The sequence below is a fragment of the Cryptomeria japonica genome, chromosome 11, assembly GCF_030272615.1.
Source record: "Cryptomeria japonica chromosome 11, Sugi_1.0, whole genome shotgun sequence".
Lineage (NCBI taxonomy): Eukaryota > Viridiplantae > Streptophyta > Pinopsida > Cupressales > Cupressaceae > Cryptomeria > Cryptomeria japonica.
This window is the reverse complement of record NC_081415.1, coordinates 581767520-581788245: the sequence shown is the minus strand read 5'-3', so window position 1 is coordinate 581788245 and position 20726 is coordinate 581767520. Positions and strand designations below refer to the sequence as shown.

General features: G+C 35.5%; 1 protein-coding gene across 1 annotated transcript in view; it reads right to left on the bottom strand.

The window, feature by feature from the left end:
- LOC131072914 (anaphase-promoting complex subunit 1) overlaps positions 1-20726 on the bottom strand; it is a 310855-nt gene that overhangs the window by 109178 nt on the left and 180951 nt on the right. Inside the window, exon 20 of the mRNA XM_058009211.2 lies at positions 20122-20193. Coding sequence (XP_057865194.2) covers positions 20122-20193 — 72 coding nt within the window. The remainder of the gene's footprint in view (positions 1-20121; positions 20194-20726) is intronic.

Sequence of the window (20726 nt, the reverse complement as noted above, 5' to 3'; positions counted from 1 at the left end):
CATCCTTAATGATTTTTGTGTCCTTGGCCAACGAACTTCAACCTTATCACAGGCTTGGGGTAGTGTTGGTGTCTATTTTATCATCTACCAAACATTAGAATAAAATACCCCAAGGATATTTTATCCTCTCCTGAAAAACAACCGCTTATGCTAAGATTGCAAGAAGATCATATGGCGATTCCAAGGTCTATATGTGCAAACAAGCAACTTTAGTGGGATACTTTCCTAGGTAGTTGTTGACGTGTTTTTTATGCACATGCGAACAAAGAATAAAATAACAAGGTATCTTATCCTCTCTTGAACAAAGTTTCCTCGAATGCTGAAGATTTCGCCTAAGGATCAATCGAGGCAACTCCAAGGTTCTTATATGTAGGTTCTCTACGTGTGGATAAGTTCTGTGGTTTGATGTGATTATGCTGGAATCACAAGGGGACTTACATTCGAATACCTGAGCGTCTGATTTGCTAGAACACAAGTCCCATCTACTAGCTGGAAGATAAAGAAACATCAAAAGATACAGGACTCAGAAAGTTTACTCTAAGACCTAGAATGTAAGAAGATGGATGAATGACTAGTTGGAGTCCTACTGGGCTAGGTCTCACCATCAAACTGAACAATTCAACACCAGCTCAGTGCGATCTTCTAAGGTAGTTCTGAATATGTTCAAATCATTATTGTCAAACATTGATCATCACTCAAGTTAATGCATGAACAATAGACGTGTAACAACTTGAGATTAAGCTCATTCTATGCCAGTTGACCACGCAAGGTGCCCTTACAATCAGCAAGAGGCTAGTGTTTTGGACTAGGCGGATTCCATGCGAGTGCATTCAATAACTTCTTTCATTCAATCTAATTATTTAACATCTAAAATGAAGATTCAACAAGAGACCATGCATATTGCAAAGAAACGACATATTTCACCATATCTTCAATGAAAATGGGGTTCATTTACAATCAAGGCAACAATTTCTTGCCTTCTCTTCCTAATGTACTCTAATTGTTATTCTATTCACTATTCTAGCTATTAATTCTTAGCTATTCTAACCTCTATTAGCTAACTCTTTTTACAAATGAAGAGCCAAAGCCTTATATAGGGAGCTCTTCACAATTTGATGGCTCTGATTGATTTAGAATGAATGGCTAGGATTACAAGATAGAAACCCTAGTTAGGGTTTGTTATAACAAACTCCTTTAGCCAATGATAAAATTACATTTCATGAGAATGGACCAATAGATGTCAGGGGTAGGTGCCTCGAAGTTTGTGTCATCACTGGTGACTCAAGTACATTGAATATGGACATGCTGAGGTGGAGCTATCTGACTGGAGGAATGGTGATTGGGATGCCACCTTGTCTGGTACTTGCTCATATCTCTCCTTGACCCTCCTGTGTTTGATGAGTCCTCTTCACGATCAAGTCACTCCTTCTCTAGTAGCCCATCTTGCCTTGAAATGTTTACAAGATCCTTCTTTTGATATCCTGTGGTTTCTCCATGTGGTAGAATGAAGATCTTGAGGATAGCTTGCAACTCTTTGAACACTTTAAGTCTTCCAACACTTTAGAAGCACGTTGAGTCCTCCTCCATGCATTTGAGGTGTCTTTAATGATGATGGAGTTGGAATAGGTCACCCTTGTCCTGGCCTGATCTTCCTCCATCTTAATTTTGTCGACATGCAAAACAAACAAAAGATGATTAAGAATACACGATATATTCATACTAACATAGCATTTCTTGCCTTGAATCATCAATAAGAAGATATTTGAATCAATTTCCCTTGAAGCTAGGAGGAAAAGACACACTTTTAGAAGAAATTCGCTTTTGTACCTTAGAGAGGGTCAGGAGCGAATTTGACATTTGTGTTCAAATTCATCAAGTTTACTCATTTCTACTAGCTCAAACCATCATTATAGGTCCTTAAGGCTTGGATGAGGTCATTCTTCCATATGCAAAGTTCTTGAAACAAGGATTCTACCCAAACTGAAGGTTACATGTAGATTTTGAAAGAATTCACTACTGCACCTTTGGAAGGGTCAGGAGCGAATTTGATCCTCTAAGCTCAATTCATACTCCTTTTCACTTAGTCTTGTCTTAGACTTGACCTTTCAATCCCTCTCTCCTGAAGACATCATTGATTTGACCTCCAAAAAGGCCTAAAAGAAGGATTTCGCTTTGGAACTTGGCCAAGGACAGGACCTATAATGAAATTTGCTCTGGACCCTTTGGAAGGGTCAGGAGCGAATTTTGTATTTTAGGCTTAATTCACATCCCTATTTCACTCATCTTTGCTTTAAACTTGATCCTTGATCCTTTTCTCTGCCATGCATGACCACCATTCAATGTCCCTAGTGAAGAGATAAGCTATTAGGAGGATTTCGCTCTAGACCCTTTGGAAGGGTCGAGAGTGAAATTTGCATTCTTGGTCAATTTCCTAACTCATTCAAGGTCTAAGGCCATTCTTCTAGGTCCCAAATCACTTTAAGTCATTAATATTGCCTTAATCACACCACAGGAACAAAGAGTTCAACCCAAACAAGAAGCAAATAGGTGTTTTAAGAAAATTCGCTCCTGTATGAAGAAATGGAGAATTTGTGCAAAAGCACCAAATTCGCTCCTGTACCCTTGGAAGGGTCAGGAGCGAATTTGGTGCTTTTGCACAAATTCTCCATTTCTTCATGTTCCAAGTGTATTCATCTTCTTCAAAGATGCCATGGGAGCAAGGTTTGTGATGCAAAGTAGGACTAGGAAGGGAGATATAAGGCAATTCGATCTGGACCCTTTGGAAGGGTTAGGAGTGAAATTTCTCTTTTTGCACAAATTCCTCACTTTCCCCTCAACTTTGCTTCTTAGACTTGGCTTTTGGGTCTTTCCCTCATCTTAATCAAGTCCATTTGTCTTCAAGGTGATGTCAACTCAAAGCTTTTGATGACAAAATAGGCCTTTCTAAGGATTTCGCTCTGGACCATTTGGAAGGGTCAGGAGCGAAATTTTCTAAAATGCTCAAATTCTTAACCGTTCTCCAAATTTTCAAGTCTAGACTTGATCATTAGGCATTTTCCCAAAATAAATAAGTTCATTTCACATCAATCAATGCCTAGAACTTCATCATTCATCAACTGGACCAATCTCAAACCCTCAAAGGGAAGAATCTTTGAGAACACTACTTCCTTAATTCAAAGACATGGGTCAAAAAGACAGGACTCCTTAGCAGGATATAAGGACTTCGTCAAACTCAATCAAGACTTAACCTAGAAACAAGAGCAAAGGTTTGACCTAGAGAAGGCCTTTGAAGAGACCCTGACCTGGACCACCTACTGACCAATTTGAGCCCAAGCAGACCATCCTATCCTAATGAACCCTTTGGCAATTCTCAAATGCAAAGGCTAAAAGCCAAGACCAAACAACTAAGCAAAAGAAAACTAACCCTAGAAAGCAAAAGGCAGGGGTCCCCATTTACAATGAGGCGATGTGTGAATACGTCACAACAATAGTGTATGCTGAAAATCTCAAGGGGGACTTACACTGTCAACTTATATCATTCAAGCTGTACTTAGGCAGATTTAGCAATTTATGCTCTATGTTTCGGACTTCAAAAAAGGACAAAAGAGGATAGGGTTTACGAATTCTAACTAATTCTAGGAACTCAAGAGACGATATAAACTGGGTGAAACTAATAACAATACTTTGTTTCGCCACACTTGGGACAACTATGCAAAGTATGTGCAATCTTCTAGGATTGTGCTTATGATTTTCACACTTACTACCAATAATTGAACAATATTATTCCAAGTAGAAGTTAAACATCCACATTAAAAGCTCAAGCTAACTTTACAAATTGAATGGAAATCATCCATACAAAGAAAGTATGAGCAAAATCTCACCAATCTATATTATCAAATCTATCATTCATCTAACAACTTCAAAGAAATAACTTAAGCAAATTTTATCTAAGTGTTGAAGGAAATATGCAACCATGCAACCATTTAGCTATAAAAAGATTTCAAGACAATACTCATAATGAACTTTTATTACTCAAATAGCTCTAAGCAACAATTTCATCAATCTCTCCACATTGAAATGAAATGAGAGAATGAGTTTATATAGAGGTTCTAAAATCAAATGAATGGTCGAGATCAATTTAAGATCAAAGATCAAGATTAAGACAATCTAACATTAATTAGGGTTTCTTAAAAGAAGATCCAAGATCAACTGCAAATGAGACAAGTGGCACAAGATGCTATCTTTTAAGATTGCACCCCCTTCTTTTGATATTCGATGAACCTAGACACAATCTGGTCAACTTCCTCCATTGTGATTTCCCAATCTAGTTCTTGCTTCTAAAAAGCATCTCTAATGGACAGGAGGTTCGATGCCTTAGCCAAATTGCTCCTAAAGACTGGTCCTATGATGTCAAAAAAGGTTTCTTGTGTTCTGACTTTTAGATTCTCCAACTGCATATCCCTTTCTCGGATAGTTTCTTTCCCAAGTATCTCTACAACTATAAGGAAAATCTTGTCCTGAATTGCCTTTATCTCTTCTTCTATTCTATCAGCATCACCCTTTACCTTTTCTAAGAATTCATTCCGTGCAACCAACGTCTAGTGACACCTGTTGAAGTCATAGGCAGCCCCTACTTCAATTATCTTTCCAATATCTTTCCATTATCCAATTTTAGATTCTCCAACTGCATATCCCTTTCTTGGATAGTTTCTTTCCCAAGTATCTCTACAACTATAAGGAAAATCTTGTCCTAAATTGCCCTTATCTCTTCTTTTATTCTATCAGCATCACCCTTTACCTTTTCTAAGAATTCATTCCATGCAACCAGTGTCCTGTGCCAACTATTGAAGTCATAGGCAGCCCTTGCTTCAATTTTGCATTTTAGGCAGCCAGTAGATAGATTATGTAAGAACTCAAGTAAAATCTTTTTGTTATTTCCAAGTAAATCAACTGTTCATGAAGGTTGTCGCTATTTATGCGGCACCAATTGAATAACTTGGTTTCTGAGGTGATTTCATCTATGAAATAATACATCCATGTGTGCAATGGTGTACCTTCAGGACTGCCCATTATTTTGTTCAATGGTAGGATGATATCACCATATTCTTCCTTGAAGTAAGGACGCAGCAAATGCTTTGGCACTTTCCCCTGAGGTCTTTTCTTCTCTCACCAAGACTTGTTAGCATTCGCAGCACAGAGTTCAAACTGACTGTCATAGACCCTTTGCTCCTTAATCTTTTATGTGGTCTTACTATGGCCTGGTATGCCAAATGTCTCTTGAATGGACAATTCTGAAAGATTACCTAGGACTCTTCCATCTGGTGCAATTATCTCTCTTGATTGTGCGTTATAGTGCAAAGCACATTCAACTATCAGCTCAACACACTCCTTGACTAGTGGGAATCCAACTGCTTGGACGATTCCATTTCGCATTATCTTTCAAGCAATGGGTGTTGGGATGTGTCCATCGTGCCTATACATTCTCTTTCTGAATTCTTCTATATCCACATGTCTGAGGTCAGTGTCTGTAATGTTTTTCCATTTCGATTTGACCTTGGATTTCAATTGCACTCCCTTGCTAGCGAACTTCATTGGTGCTTCCTTGGTCATCCACCTGAAAACACATGAAAACTTAATGTTATTTTCAGATTTTAATTCTGATTTTTAATCCTCTTTTCTAAAAGTTTCACTTTCACCCTGTTAAAAGGTTAAGTTTCTGCGAAAAAGCATACTGAAAGTGAAGGTTTTGGCCAAGAAATTGATAAAATTGACGAAAATAAGACAGAAATGTAATAAAATTCAGTCATTCAAATTTTTAGGTCCTCTTTATGACTGAAATTTGCCTTCCATTCTGAAAATCCGTCTTAAAATCAGAGAAAGCACTCAATTTCTTGACCTCTAACACTATAGAAGATTTTTACTTCTTGAAAAATTTCTCTTGAAAATCAAAATTCAAAAACTCGAGAGAAAACTCATTTTCAGTTGCTCCCTGAATTCTCAACTTGAATAGTGAATTGTGAAAATGAATTGGTTGAAAATATATAGAGTCTAGAATTTTTAAACTTAGAAGTTTTATTTTTGTTTTTTTTCATTTTTTAATTATTTTCTTTCTTTTTTTTTAATCTTTTCCAAAATGGAAAGTTTTTATTTCTCTGTCAATTTCAAAAAAGGCAGAATCTTCTAGAATTTTCCAAGATTCTTCAGTTTCTTCAAATAATTCTAAGTGTTGAAAATAATCCTTGAAAATAATCTTAATTTGGGAAAATAATTAAAAATTTATTTCACATGTTGAAATTATTTTCCAGCTTGTGTGCTTGATTTCATGTGTAATTTGCGAAAATTTGTCTTCTTTTGGTATGGCAAAATTTTATCTTTAGTCAGGCATCATATTCCATTTATGCCTGGATGAATGAATTTGTGTCTATGCTTGATTAAATTTGTTTGGACAACGGTTTGGACAATTTTTCAGTTTTGTCTTATATCTTGATTGTGGATATGTCATGCTTTAGAGTTTCAATCTGTACCTTCCATGTCTTGGCATGCTTCATGTCAATTGGTTTTGCTCTTGGATTTGGAATGTTCTTGGACAATCATCCTTCAATTTGCTTTAATCTCTATTCCTTTAGGCGAACTTGAACATTGTTTGTCTTGTCATGGCGAAGTTTGAAAGGTTTTAAGCATTCTTTTTGATCATGGACATGCTTTATGTTTGGCTTGCCAACTTATGTCTTGGATCAGACTTGGAAGGATTTTGGACAAGTCATATGTCTTTTATGTCTTGATGGGCATGTATGTTTGGAAGCTGTCTTGACATGTGCTCACTGTTCATGGCGGACTTTAATGGTGATCAGACAGTTTGTCTTGCTCTTTGTCATGTTTTATTACCCAACCCTAGGCGAACTTGGATCATGTTATGCCATGCTTTTCTAAGAAAGATTTCGAACTTTGGATTGATTGTTATGCTTGAATCCTTTCATCTTGGAAAAGTGGAGTTCTCAATCCATTGGACAAGTTTCAATTTGTGCTTTACTTCTTTGGACAAAACCTTTGCTAGAGGAGGCAGGGTTGGAAGACTCCTTGCCATCTTTCAACAATCTCTTGCCAATCTGTCAAGGCGATCTTGGACAAAGTTTGGAAACTTCTTTAATAGGGCAGTCTTGACTGAGTTTGTGCTATCTTTTACGATTTGCTCTCAATCTGCTTTCTCTTTGGCAGATTTTGGTGTATCTTTGTCAAGTTGTTTAGGCGAACATGCTCTATACTTTCAACATGCCTCTTGGAAGTTTGATTGCTAACTTGTTTTGATTTGTTTTCCCTTGGACAAAGCTTGAGTGAACTTGGAAGGTTTGGATAACCTTGCTTCATATAATTTCTTGGCAGATTTTGCTATCTCTGTCTGAAGTTTGATAATCTGATCAAGTTCTATCATGTTTAGAAGCTGCTTGCTTTGCTCAACCTTAGCGAATTTTGACATAGGCTTATGCTTCAAACCTTGCGTGGAAGCTGCTTGGCAAATAAAGAAATCTTTAATGAAGTAAAAAATATGTTTTATAGCTCCTTGGCGGTTTCTAGAAGCATTATTCCGTGCTTTATTCGAACTTTAGAAAGCTCCTTCTATCTTAGCGAACTTTGGAAGCTTCATGAAGTCTTGCCTTAGCTTCATCTTCAATTTGAGCGAACTTTGGGAAAGTTTCATTTGTTTTATTCTAGAAGGCAAACTTGGGAAAGCTTTCTTTGTTTTATTCCTTTTCTTTTTTGGAAGCTTCTTCAATATGTGCGATTTTTAGAAAGCTTTATTTGTTTTCTTCAATCCCTTTGCCCTCTTCTAGAATGCGAGTTTGGGAAAGCATTATTTGTTTTCTTCTAGATGCCATGTCATAATGTTTCTAATTCAAAACATAAGTGAACTTTCCTTATTAGCTTTATTGGTTAATATCTTTGATTTCCATTTTGCTATCTTTTAAGCGAATTTGTGAGTGCCATGTCACTTGTTTTATTTGCTTGGGCGAACCTTGGTGCCTTGTCATTAATATCATTGCCAACTTGGCAATTCTCATGCCAACTTTGCTTTATTCCAACATGGTGAGTTTGGGTGATGTCTTGACATATTCATACCAACTTGGAAGGCTCCTAGGCGGACTTGGATGAGCCTTAGGCAAGGTGGTGTTGGATAGAGTCTTGTCATGTCTTGGCGGACTTGACAAAGACTTCGCCATGTTCTATGCTTTGTTGTCTTGGACAATCTTGGATAATCACCATCCTATCTGCTTGACTTCGTCCATGCCATAGTTGATTTTCAACTTGATTTTGCTTGCTTGACTCAAGTAGGAGTTTAACTAACTCTAGCCCAAGAGTTAATTAACCATTGGTAGGAGTTTACCAAGTGTCGGACATTTTTGCTTTATCATGAGGCGGACCTTGAAGACTTTCAGACATCCTTGTGTGTGAATGAGCTTAACCTCTGGTAGGAGTGTGATTCACCAATATCATGAGTTAATTAACCCTTGATAGGAGTTTACCAACTGTTGGACAATTTCACTTGGACATGAAGTGGACTTGGATCTTCATTGGACAACTTTCTTATGCCTTGGCAAACATTGATCATGCTTGGACATCTTCCATGGTTGACATTCTTGGATGGACTTGACCGATCATCTGCCAATTTCATTTCTTCAACTTAGGCGAAATTTTCAATGTGCCATCTCCCACTTGGTCAACAATTCATCTGGAACAAAACCCTAAAAAGGGTTTGCACTTTGCTTTTTGCACTTGGAGACCTAATTTTTCAAATCTGAGAACATAGGTAGGAATAATTTGGCATGAAGATCAAAACCCTAATCTCGAAAAAAAGCAAAAAAACAAACCCTTGCTTTTTATACTCAAAAGCAAAATTTCTCGAATCTAAAGACATGGGCAGGATTGATATGACCTAAAGAACAAACCCTTATCTCAAAAAAAAGCAAAAATTTTGAAGCCTTGCTTTTTATACCTAGAGACAAGATTTTCAAATTCTGACAATATGGGCAGAGATGAAATGACCTGAGGAACAAAACCCAGATTCCACTTTCAAAAAAGCAGAAAAAAGCAAAAATTCCTAAAAATAGAAAGTTGTCAGAAATGACCTAAAGCAATTGCGATCCTCATCCTTCAAACCCCCTAGGCACTTTGACAACACTCATACATGATTCTGAGCATGGTTTCTCAACTTGGCTCAGGATGACTTCAGAAATTCAAACTCAAAACTCTCTTTGAAATTGGGCTTACAAAACTACAGAGCTAGGACAAAACCCTAAAAGGCAAAAACTGGGGGTCCCCATCTGCGATGAGGCGATGAGTGAATTAGGTCACAACATGTAGTACCATTTCTTTAGGAAGAAAATTCTTCTCTTCGTTGTGTTCTTTTTCCATGGTTGATTCACTTTGTCACTAGATGACTTCATGAGGATTATTGACCCTTGGGCTGCCCCATGAATTACTGTTGTATCTCTTCTTTTGTTCACTGATGAAGAACCCATAACACCTTATTCAAGATGAATTGTTATAAAGCAATGCCCATGCCTTGATTTGTTGGTTTGATAGATCGTGTGTGTAAACAAGACTGACAAGGTAAGGGATAAATTGATGCAAAAATGGTCTCACAAGTGAATTTCGGGTTTTGAGGACTGCATTACATGTGTAGACAAACAAGAGAATTGACTTGCAATTGTGGACAATGAACATGATATTTCAGATGTGTAATGGGAAAATACAAGTTTGCACTTGTAATCGGTTCCTAGAGACTCATTTTCAAGTGTTTTTGAGTGCATTTTGAACCAATTTCAGGTTTTCGAAGGCTGACTGCAAGTGCAAGTATAGGGAAAAACTTTAACACAACCACTTATAATCGGGTCTTGAAGATCCGACTACAAGTGTTCTTTATTTGCAAAGAGGGAACATTTAAAACTTGCTTATGAATGAAAGAAACCTGCAGCCGCCTTGTCAAGATCCGACCATGGAGGGAAGGGCATTAAAATCAAACTCAAATCTGCAAAAACATCGCAATGGTAGAGCGAAAATGGGGAATTCAATAAAGTTACAGACTTTGCCAACTGTTTTTCATGCCAAGAATCTCTCCAATCGGGGTACATATGAGCAAGACCAAGTTAAAAATCAACAAAAACACTTGCAAAACTAATTTTGGGTTTGGGGAAACTCATTACAAATTCAAAATAACTTGTAATACCTCATTGCAAGCATTTTGGGTTTTTCAAGACCCATTACAACTTGAAAATGTCTTGTAATGCTTTACTCGAAGCAAATCAAGTTATTTTTGGTTCATTACAAGTTGCTTTTTGAAAATAACTTGTAATGGGAGCTTTTAAAATCACTTTACAAGTTTGAAAAAATCACTTAAAGGCCAATTTTGCATTTTGAAGGACACTTTACAAGTTGAAAAGACTTGTAATTTCAAACACTTGCATTCAACTCAAAAAGTTCCTACAAACACTTAAAGTGAAAAAGAAACATAAAGTGAAATTTAAAACTTGTAATTGCATCAAAAAGTTCCTACCTGCAATGACTTTACTTGCGATGGCATCTAAAAGTTCCCCAACTTGCAATGACATTTACAAGTTCCCCAACTTGTAGTGACTGCTCTGAAACCCGAAATTGCACAAAAAATGGCCAAAACGAAAGCCAAAAGTAACCAAACTTTTCACAGAGATGGAAGATAAGCTCATGATTGATTTATCATCAAGAAATGTAGACTCTCCACCTTGAAAAGCATGCCTTAGAGCCTTAAAATCTTGAAATTTTGTAAAATCTCCTACTTGCACTGACTGCTCTGAAACCCGAAATTGAAGAAAAACCCAACTTTAAGACAATGAAAATTGACAAGAACGGAGGTGAAAGGCTTGGATTCATCAATGGATTCCTAGGTGATGGAAAAATGCCTTGGAAAATGTGTCTAGAGCCTTAAAATCGCAAATTTCAAGCCAAAATCTGTGGGGTCATCCCAATTTGTGCAAGTTCAAAAATTAGGACAACACAGTGTGACAATATGAACTCTATGTTACGGAAATATCAAGAATTTGTGCAACATCATTATCAAACAAGAGTGGGAGCCAGAGCTAGACGGGAAGAACACGAGATGGCCGAACAATACCTATGTTGTGTCCACAAACTCGCTAATAGGTATTAAAAAACCTTTCTTGATATTAAAAAAAATTGAGGCTAAACATACATTAATACATGAATGACAAACCTAAAAGTGACCAATATCACCATTTCACAATCATAAAGCACAAAAAATACCAATATCATTCCCCTCTGGCATTCTTGCATTTGTGAAACTCATCACTTATTTTTAAAGGTGAAGAGTTGCAAAGGTGACAGACATTTGCTAGTAAGTATTTTTTGAGATTCTCTAGGTTTTTGAAGTTTTTTTCAAATTTCTCCTCAAAAAGAGAATTAATAAACATTTTAAATGTCTCTTGTTTCTAATATGTTTATATGTATTGTAATGTTGTATTTTTGCTTTTTCTTTAAATTTCTAAGGTCATTTACCCCAAGGTTACATTTTGATTTTCTTTAGCACAAAAGCAATTTATTGTTCCAAGCTAAGTATTGTATGAGATACTTTCAAGATTTTGAAGTTCTTTTCAGGTTTTTTCTTTTTAAAAAAATTACTTTTTAGTATATTTTAAATGTTTTTAATTTTATTTTTTGATTTCACTGTGTTTATATAAATGTTTTTTTGTTTTTTTTAAGGTTGTATTTTTTCTTTTGCTTTATTTATCTAAGTTCATGTACCCCAAATTTTCAATTTCTAAACTAATTTCTTATAACACTCTATTTAGAATAGCTAACAGTTTAAATTTGGTGGTCCTAAAGATAGATAGGTGCTTCAAATATGATCAAACATCACCTCTATGGAAATATGTTACAGTGATTAAACAACTTCCAAGAGGTGGAGCTTCTCTTTAACGTTGCAGTCATTGTCGAATTGAGTCTAAGAGCTTGTATAGTCAAGCAAAGCTCACCTTGTGCGACAACCAGCCAAGTAATCAAAGTTTGTCAAAAGCCAAGTAAGAAGAGGTTGCAAAGGAACAGATTATGAAATATGTTAAATTGAGTTACTAGTACCAATTCGGGTGCAGGTATGGATATTGAAACATGGTATGGCAATATAACAATTTTTTTTCCTTGGGTACGAGTATAGGAATATGTGTGTATGTATACATGTATGTATATAATATATGTATTAAATAATTTAAATTATATAATATAAAACAATGATACTCATAATTGCCAATAAAAAAATATTTGAATACCTCATAATTTGCAAAAATGAAAATACTTATAAATTCATAATTCAATGATTTGTCAAATTGTCAATACACGATAAAAATTACAATCAATATTTAACAATCTTCATATTGCTCTTCATCAAAAGCATCGAAGTCTAACATTTGGTTCAATTTGATTTGAACCACAATAAGTTACAATGCCACTTCCACTTGCCATGTACTATACAAGTTGCCTCATCTAGAGATATTTTTTCGCAAGCGCAGCAATAATGTCTAAGACAACACACTCGTGAGTTAGATCCCAATTCCTCATCACCCCGTCATTGCAATTGAATTTCTTCTGTGATAAACCTTTATATTACATGACATGTTCACAAATTTATCACTTAGAGGGCAAAACTATCTGTATAAGCATTTTTTGTTCATAAACTTAAAAGTACTTTTTAAAAATAACTTTTTTTTCTTTTTTAGGGGGGTCAACTCTCAAGTCCTCCTAGGTTTGCCTAGGTTTGGCCCAAGTTTGCCCAACGTCACTCCCGAGCACTTGGGGTGCTTGAGAGTGACCCTAGGAGAGCTTAGAGGAGAACCGATAAAGGACTAGAAATAGAACCATAACCACACGAGTATGAGAGTGTTCAAAAGAACCCAGTAACATATATATTGAAGAAGGAGAAGCAAATGTCATGAATGAGAGAACGAAATTAAAATATCATCTTTTAGTGAAGGATAAAGGAAGCCACCTACAAGATCTCCTTCAACAATGGCTAGCCCTCACCCTTTCTTGGAGATGCCATTTATCAAAAAGATCCCTTTATTTCTTCTCATAAAGGAGGCCCATTAGAGAAGGCTTTCAAAATGAAACAAGGAGCGATTCAAATGAATAGCACACCGTATTTATGCCAATGGTTTTCCTTTCAACCTAGTGATATCACCATATTGGATGAAAATGTTGACGATAATCAATCAAACAACCTCTAGTTATATAGGTTTTCAATATGAGAAGGTGTGCACCACCATGTTGACAAATAAAATGTAGAGATACTACTAAAACCAGTCAAGGACTCATGGGTTGAAAGAAGGGTGTCCATCATTTATAATAGATGGAAGGATTGTAAAAATCATCCTTTTAATGCATGTCATTGCAATGTCCCCTAGAAGAGAAATATTTTTAAGGTGATCAATTATGAACGGCAAGTGAAAGATGAAAGCTTCATTTTCAAAAATCCTTATTGAGTCCCTAACAATGGTGGGTGCTAAGAACACTTTCCAAGTCGTAACAAACAATGCAAAAAATCGTAGGGCAGCAAGTGGTTTGGTTGAAGATGGATACAAGCACATTTTTTTGACACCATATAGAACCCACTCCCTCAACTTGGTGATACAAAATATTGGCACTCAAAGAGAGAATGAGAAAAACATATGCAAGGGTGAGGAGATTCAAATATTCATGACAAACCATCATATGTCTTGACACATTCTCATTCTGAGATTGCATATGTTTTTCTCACTCTATAGAACCCACTCCCTCAACTTAGTGATACAAAATATTGGCACTCAAAGAGAGAGTGAGAAAAACATATGCAAGGGTGAGGAGATTCAAATATTCATGACAAACCATCATATGTCTTGACACATACTCATTCTGAGATTGCATATTTTGTATCTTGACACATTCTCATTCTGAGATTGCATATTTTGTATCTTGACACATTCTCATTCTGAGATTGCATATTTTGTATCTTGACACATTCTCATTCTGAGATTGCATATGTCTTGATACAAAATATTGGCACTCAAAGAGAGAGTGAAAAAAACATATGCAAGGGTGAGGAGATTCAAATATTCATGACAAACCATCATATGTCTTGACACATTCTCATTCTGAGATTGCAAAAATCAGTAAGTCATTTATGCTTGGATTCCTGGTGCAGAATATCTATACTCATATTAGTAGGATATGATGTCATCCTTAATAGGATTCTAATCTTTACCCATCAAAGGCCCCTCTTCTCATTGCAGGAAACTACGTTGAAGATGTCTAATAACAAAACCAATAATGGCTCTAGAATTGTAACTATTATGATTTTTGTTGTTGTTTGTTGATGAGTTTCCTTCCCCATTATGATGTAGAGTGGCCTTTGGTACATTGATTTTTTCAATAGCTTGCACTACCTGTGCCATCATATTGGTCGATTGCTATTGGCCTTGGATAAGGGCATTAAATTTTGCATCATCATCTAACATAGCTCTTTTCCCCTCTTAACCTCTTCACAAACTATTCCCAGCTTTTCTTCCTTTGCAATCGAAGGTTATGGAGATTGTGTTTTTCTCCTTTCCCTCAAATTAGTATTTGTATTCCCTATTACTTCCTTGCATATCAAGTGTACTAAAACAATTTTCTCAAACTCTTTTCCTCCTATTGGCAAGATCATTGCTTTGATACTAGTATAATGTCCCTTGTAGGAATGTAAGCCGAACTTCACCATATTTTTTTATCAACACAAACCCAAGTTCTTTTTTAGTACCAAGATCTAGAGGTGGGGAAAGTGAGAGCATACAGAAAACTAAGATGTAGACAATAAGCAATTAAATTTCAAACTCACTAGTAGCAAGCTATCCAATCTACAATTTAAAGGTAATCTGGTAATGAATTGCAGAAATTTTTACACAATGAATGATAAAGAAAATGAAGTACTCTTCTATTTTCAATTTAAGGAATCAACAAATAGTTGTCCAACAGACTGGGGGAAAAAAAATTGTTGAACTATTGGAAAGCAAATTGTATAACATGCAAAATGAAAAATTACCGAGAATAGAAGCTGATATAATTGAGAGTATAAATGTAGAATGAACAAGTCTTGCAAACTGATCCAAAACCTGATGAACTGTTGAAGAAAACAACCAAATTTCTGCTATAGAAAATGCCTAAATTGCCACTGTTATAAGTAGGCATTAATAACCCAAAAACCAAGCTTAAAGGTGTCACATGTGCCTAAACCTCTATACAGTAAGCAAGAATGGAACAATGATGAGGGCAATTAGGCCACTCAAACTTCCAATCACCTTCCTCCTATGCACCCAAGGAGATACTAGAAAATGCTACTATAGCAAAATACAGCTGGAAAAAGAAGTAATAAATGCAGATATAAACTTCCCAAAATCTGTGGCCAGCTTTGAATAGAAGAAACAAACCCAAACAAGGAAAATGTCAAAACAAAAGCCTACAACACAAGTCCGGAAGAATGCATAAAGTTATTCAACTGCAATACTTAGCTCAAGTGCTACCGCTATGTGAAATCATTGAATGGATTGAAGGGTTTTTGTACTCAATCTAAAACTCGAGAAATTCTGACCTCTGGTTGCAAAAATTAACTTTGTTCAAACTTGAAAGAACTTTTTGCTTTACAAAAAGGGAATACCTTGCTCTTTCCCAAATGCCTCATTTATACTTTTTTGAGGAAATTTAATACTTCTTTTTTCACATTTTTCTTTTAGAAATTACTTAAAGTATCTTTTTATATTACTTTAGACCCTTTAACAAGGCGTAATGGAGATACCTAACCAAAACGTTACTATCTATATAGCAGGCTCAAAGGTGTCTTCATCATCTACTACTTCCTCTTGTGCATATCTTTTGGCAACAAGATAAATTTCATACTTGTGTAAAGAGCCACATTATTTACACTTGGCTTTATAAATCTATTTACACCCAATAGATTTCTTCCTTGGGGGGAAGGTCAGCAACACCCAAATCTTGCCATTTAGGCTTCTTCAGCCTCTTCAATTGTGCTAGACTCAAATACCTACCAAACAACAAAAGTTAGATGGTAGTTTAACTGCTAATCACCTCGCACAAGTTGTTTCCAACATCACATAGACTGGCTTTACATTGCCCATTACTAAGCTATTGGTGGTGAGTTATGATGATATTTTTCATGAAGAGGAAAGGACAGCAAGAAGAAAAAGAATGAACAGTTGTACAGTGTAATGTCCCCTTTCTAGCACATGTTGTATGATGTTATCGTTAGCCTATTTCTCCATTGTCCTATAGGCTAACTAGGACATTTAAGGGATCTTGAGGATATTTCGCCTAGACAATTTCAGTTTCAAGCGATTCCGCGGTGTTTGGGTGTGGTTTTCGGAATAGTAAGTCAATGTGGGTCAAGTCAATATCACCAGAGAAATCTTGAATGGCTTTTATGTCAATGGTAATTGTTTAAACGAACTGGAGATTTTAATGGTCATTTGATATTATTTATTTATTTATCGATAAAGTTAAGTTATTAAGTTAAAATTAAAATATTGAACTTTATTCATATGGGGACTTAAGTTAAAGAGGAGGTTATTTAGATATTAAAAGTTCCCCTTCATTAAAGGTACTTGGAGACTCAAATATTAAAAGGGAGGTATTTTTATTTATCCCACATTGGCTGGAAAAGTGTGTCAGCTCTTCTAGGAATGTTATAAAAGACTCTTAAGAGTTCATTTTCAGCATGCTTGGTTGGAAATTTTTAAAGATTGTTTGCTGGAGATTATTTATCTAAGGTTTGTGAGGGCAAAAACCCTCATAAGCAAGATTCTTCACACTGTTGCAAGATACAGTCAGGAGAATCACTTGGAGTTTTCACACAAGAAGCTCAATTTGGATTAGCACAGATTTATATTAATAGAGGATTTCCAAATTACTGAAGGATTTGGAGTGCAGATTTAGAGGAGGAATGAAGGAGTTTCAAATTTTGATTTATATACAATGTTACCCCGACCTGAACAACCCCATCCCCATCCCGAGGACGCTTCGAGGACTTGGGGATGGCCAAGGGATGTTTCCCAACGTCCCCAAATTGCCCTGTATTTTGAGGGGACGTCCCCGAAACGGGGGGACGCCTGCCCTAACTCTGGGGGACGTCCGTACGTCCCAGGGACGACTGGGGATGGCTGGGACGTCCCCAATCCATCCCAGGGACGGCTAGACGTCCCCCATATCTAAGGCCATTAAAAAATATTAAAAAAATAAAAAAAGTTGTATTTTCAATTTTTTTAAAATTTTTTCTAATATAGGCCCATTATTAATTCAAATTGTTATTAAAAATAAAAAATTAAAAGATAACATTAATTAAATTTTAAATCTATTAATTTAATTCATAATTTTGACAATGAAACTATATGGCAGCAGTGTAGCCTTTGGGCATTTTGACACAAAGATTAGAAAATCGCCCAAAAATCGCCAAACTCGGTGAGTCAATAGAAAAATAACACCCAACGCCTTTATTAAAGAATAAGTTTTTTTGGCCTCATGGGGCGCTACCCCTCGACCCCGCCCTGTATCACGACAGGGAGCGCGCAAGGGGCGATGCCCCTTGACCCCACCTTGAGGGCGCTGCCCCCAAACCCCCGTTGAAAAATATGGGGGGAAACTGCGTCGATAGAAGTAGGGAAAATTTAACTTCTTTGTTTTGACATTTTGTATGTTATTTCTTTAATATCTATTATGATATGCATATTGACAATGTGAATGAATTGAAATTCTGATTTATGAATGCATACTTGCATATTGTCTATTGAGTATTAACAATGTTGCATGTTCAGAATTTACATTCTAAAATGTTTTCAACTTTTCATAGTATCATACACATGCTATATCCATGTTTTATTGTTTTCATATGAATATAATGTATGTATGCATGCTTTATCCATGTTTTCACATGAACATTTAGAATTTTGAAATTTTCCTATATATTTTAAATTTTTCCTATATTTTATATAGTTGTCCCCTTTGCCGTCCCCCGCCGTCCCAAAATTTCGCAAAAAAATTTGTCGTCCTGGAAACGCGTCCTATCGTCCCCTGTCGTCCCCGTCCCGGAAACTCGGGGTAACATTGTATATAAATCAAAATTTGAGTTCAATATATATCGTAGATCACAAAACAAGAACTTCTGAATACATATTAATTTCAAGTTTTTGTATCAATGAAAATTATAAATCATACATTTCATCTATAACTAAAGCTCAAAAAAATTTGCACCCATTGTGTGGGTGTTGCTGAAGAAGATGGTACAACTACAACATCCTCAATAGGTGCCTCATCCATAGTGATATGATCAGGTTGAGTATTCAAGGGACACCAATTCAACAGAAAGTCGTCAACAAAAGTCAAGTTCAACACATCAATAGTAAAGGTAGAATCCTCATCCAAAGATTGTCATACATGTTAGTATGTTACTATTGTAACAAAAATGGCCATATTGAAATCAACTGATTTAAAAGGGCTAAGGACTTGCTGAATGGCAAGCTCAAGCCAGAAGCATTGATCGCATCTGAAAACATTGAAGGGTATGACACTGATGAAGGTGGTGATGATGTTTCTCAAACATTTGATGAGGAATTTGCATTTTAAAATGTTATTGTTGAGTGTGAGTGTCTTTACTTATTTGTAAAAGTTGTTTTCAAACTGTGTCAGTTAAAGTCTATTGTTAAGTCATCCACTAATCTTGATGAACAATGTAGGACAAAAGAGGTGCTGTACCAAATCTCTGTCCTGACATCAAATTGTGGAATAAACCACTAGGAAGGTACAAGGATGGCAGGTGTGCTTGTATTCTAGCTTGATGCTGAGATAGCAGGTGTAGTTTGACAAATAATGAGTTGTCTTGATTTGATGTGAAGGTTAAGGGAACCCTGACAAGCTTTATAGATTTTAGTATGGATCTATTACAAAGCTCTTTCACACATGATGCGATTTGTAGATTTCAGGATAGGTTCATAAGAAGAGGTTGCTTGGTAGACTGTCTGTAAATTTCAGGATGGATTTATAGAGGCAACTATCTATGGGTTTCAGGATGGATTCATAGAAGTGAACTATTTGTATGTCCCAGTACATCAAAAAAGTAAATACGTGTGTTCAAAATGATGTAACGACAAAACCTATTAGGTTTGTCATTAAGGGGGGATGTTGGTATTTGTGTTAGCAATATTGCATCATAGGATGCATATAATAATTATTGTTAGGTTTGTAGTTCGTTAAATAAGTTAATATTTTAGTGGTACAGATGTGTTTGTGTTGAGTTGTTAAAACAACTCTATATTTAGGAAAGTTGTTTGGAAAGTTTCCAATAAAATAGGCTATGTGAATCTTATAAATATGTGATGTATTTGAATAAAAACAACGAAGCACGTATCTTGTGCTTAATGATTTGCATCCTCTGTTGCCTTTTTTCAAATTTATTTCAATCAAAGTCATCCTCTATAACTGTAAGTTGCTATAACTTAGATGAAAACTAACAAGAGATAATAGAAATACTAGCATAAAATGACCTTTGTTTGCATGGTTTATGACCAATTTGTGGGACCAAACATTAACTTGAGAAGCTGTTTATCATAAGCAATAAACTTCCATTGAGCCAACCAAATTCCTTTCTTCATATGTTATTCAATGTTTTAGAAAGTATGTAACTAACAAATAATATATGTATTGGAGCTAACCAACTCAATTCAGACATTTGTTTCTTTGTTAAAAAACTAGAAATTATTTACATCCTTACAAACAATAATATTTTATGTTCACAGTAGAAAAGGCTTTAATAAGAAATCCACATGGCATCCAAAAGTTCCCTCCCTTACTCAGATAAAGTTGGAACAAAGATAAACCTAAGCACCATACCATGATTATTTTCTTAAGATGTTTGAAAGAATACAAAAATAGCTTCTAATTGAGGTTAGTTTTTATTTTTTATTTTTTTACCTAGTTTTTAGTATATAAGAATCATTATTAAAGTAAAATGCAGCCAAAATTAAGTCAAAGAAAGCAAGACGGGAAAATTTCATAGAAAGCACATACAAGAAGAATTTTCATAGTCATTGGATGTGTTGATTCCTGATAAAGTAGTCCCACTGCCAATATTGCTGCAGACTGTAATAACAAAACAGAGTAAAGCAACATTCAAGTACCCATATACGGTAAAAATTTAGATCCATTCTTTCATACATAATAAAGAAAACAAGGGAAAATTCACAACAATAAGTCAATGTCAAGCTCAATGTATTGAATGCAACCAGATACCAAAAAAATATTTCCCAGATTGTTGACAAAGGAATGAATATTCCTTATATATTCACCCTGATTATAATTGTGAGAATTTACAATAATTTATCTTTGTACTACAATAACGAAAAATAAGGAAAACAGAAACAAAGCTCTATTACAATATAGAAAACAATAAACCATATTTATTGAAACAAACAAATTTAAAAGAATTACTTTTATTTTGTGATAAAAGATTATTATATTATATTATATAAAGGAATATTGTACAAAACTATCTTTTAAAACCATTTGATTTTACATTTAAAAAATATAAACCAGAAGAAATTCAGAAGCATACTCAGGCCACCCTCTTGATTTACAAAGCAATTTGTTGAAGGCCTAATCAAAATCAATTATCT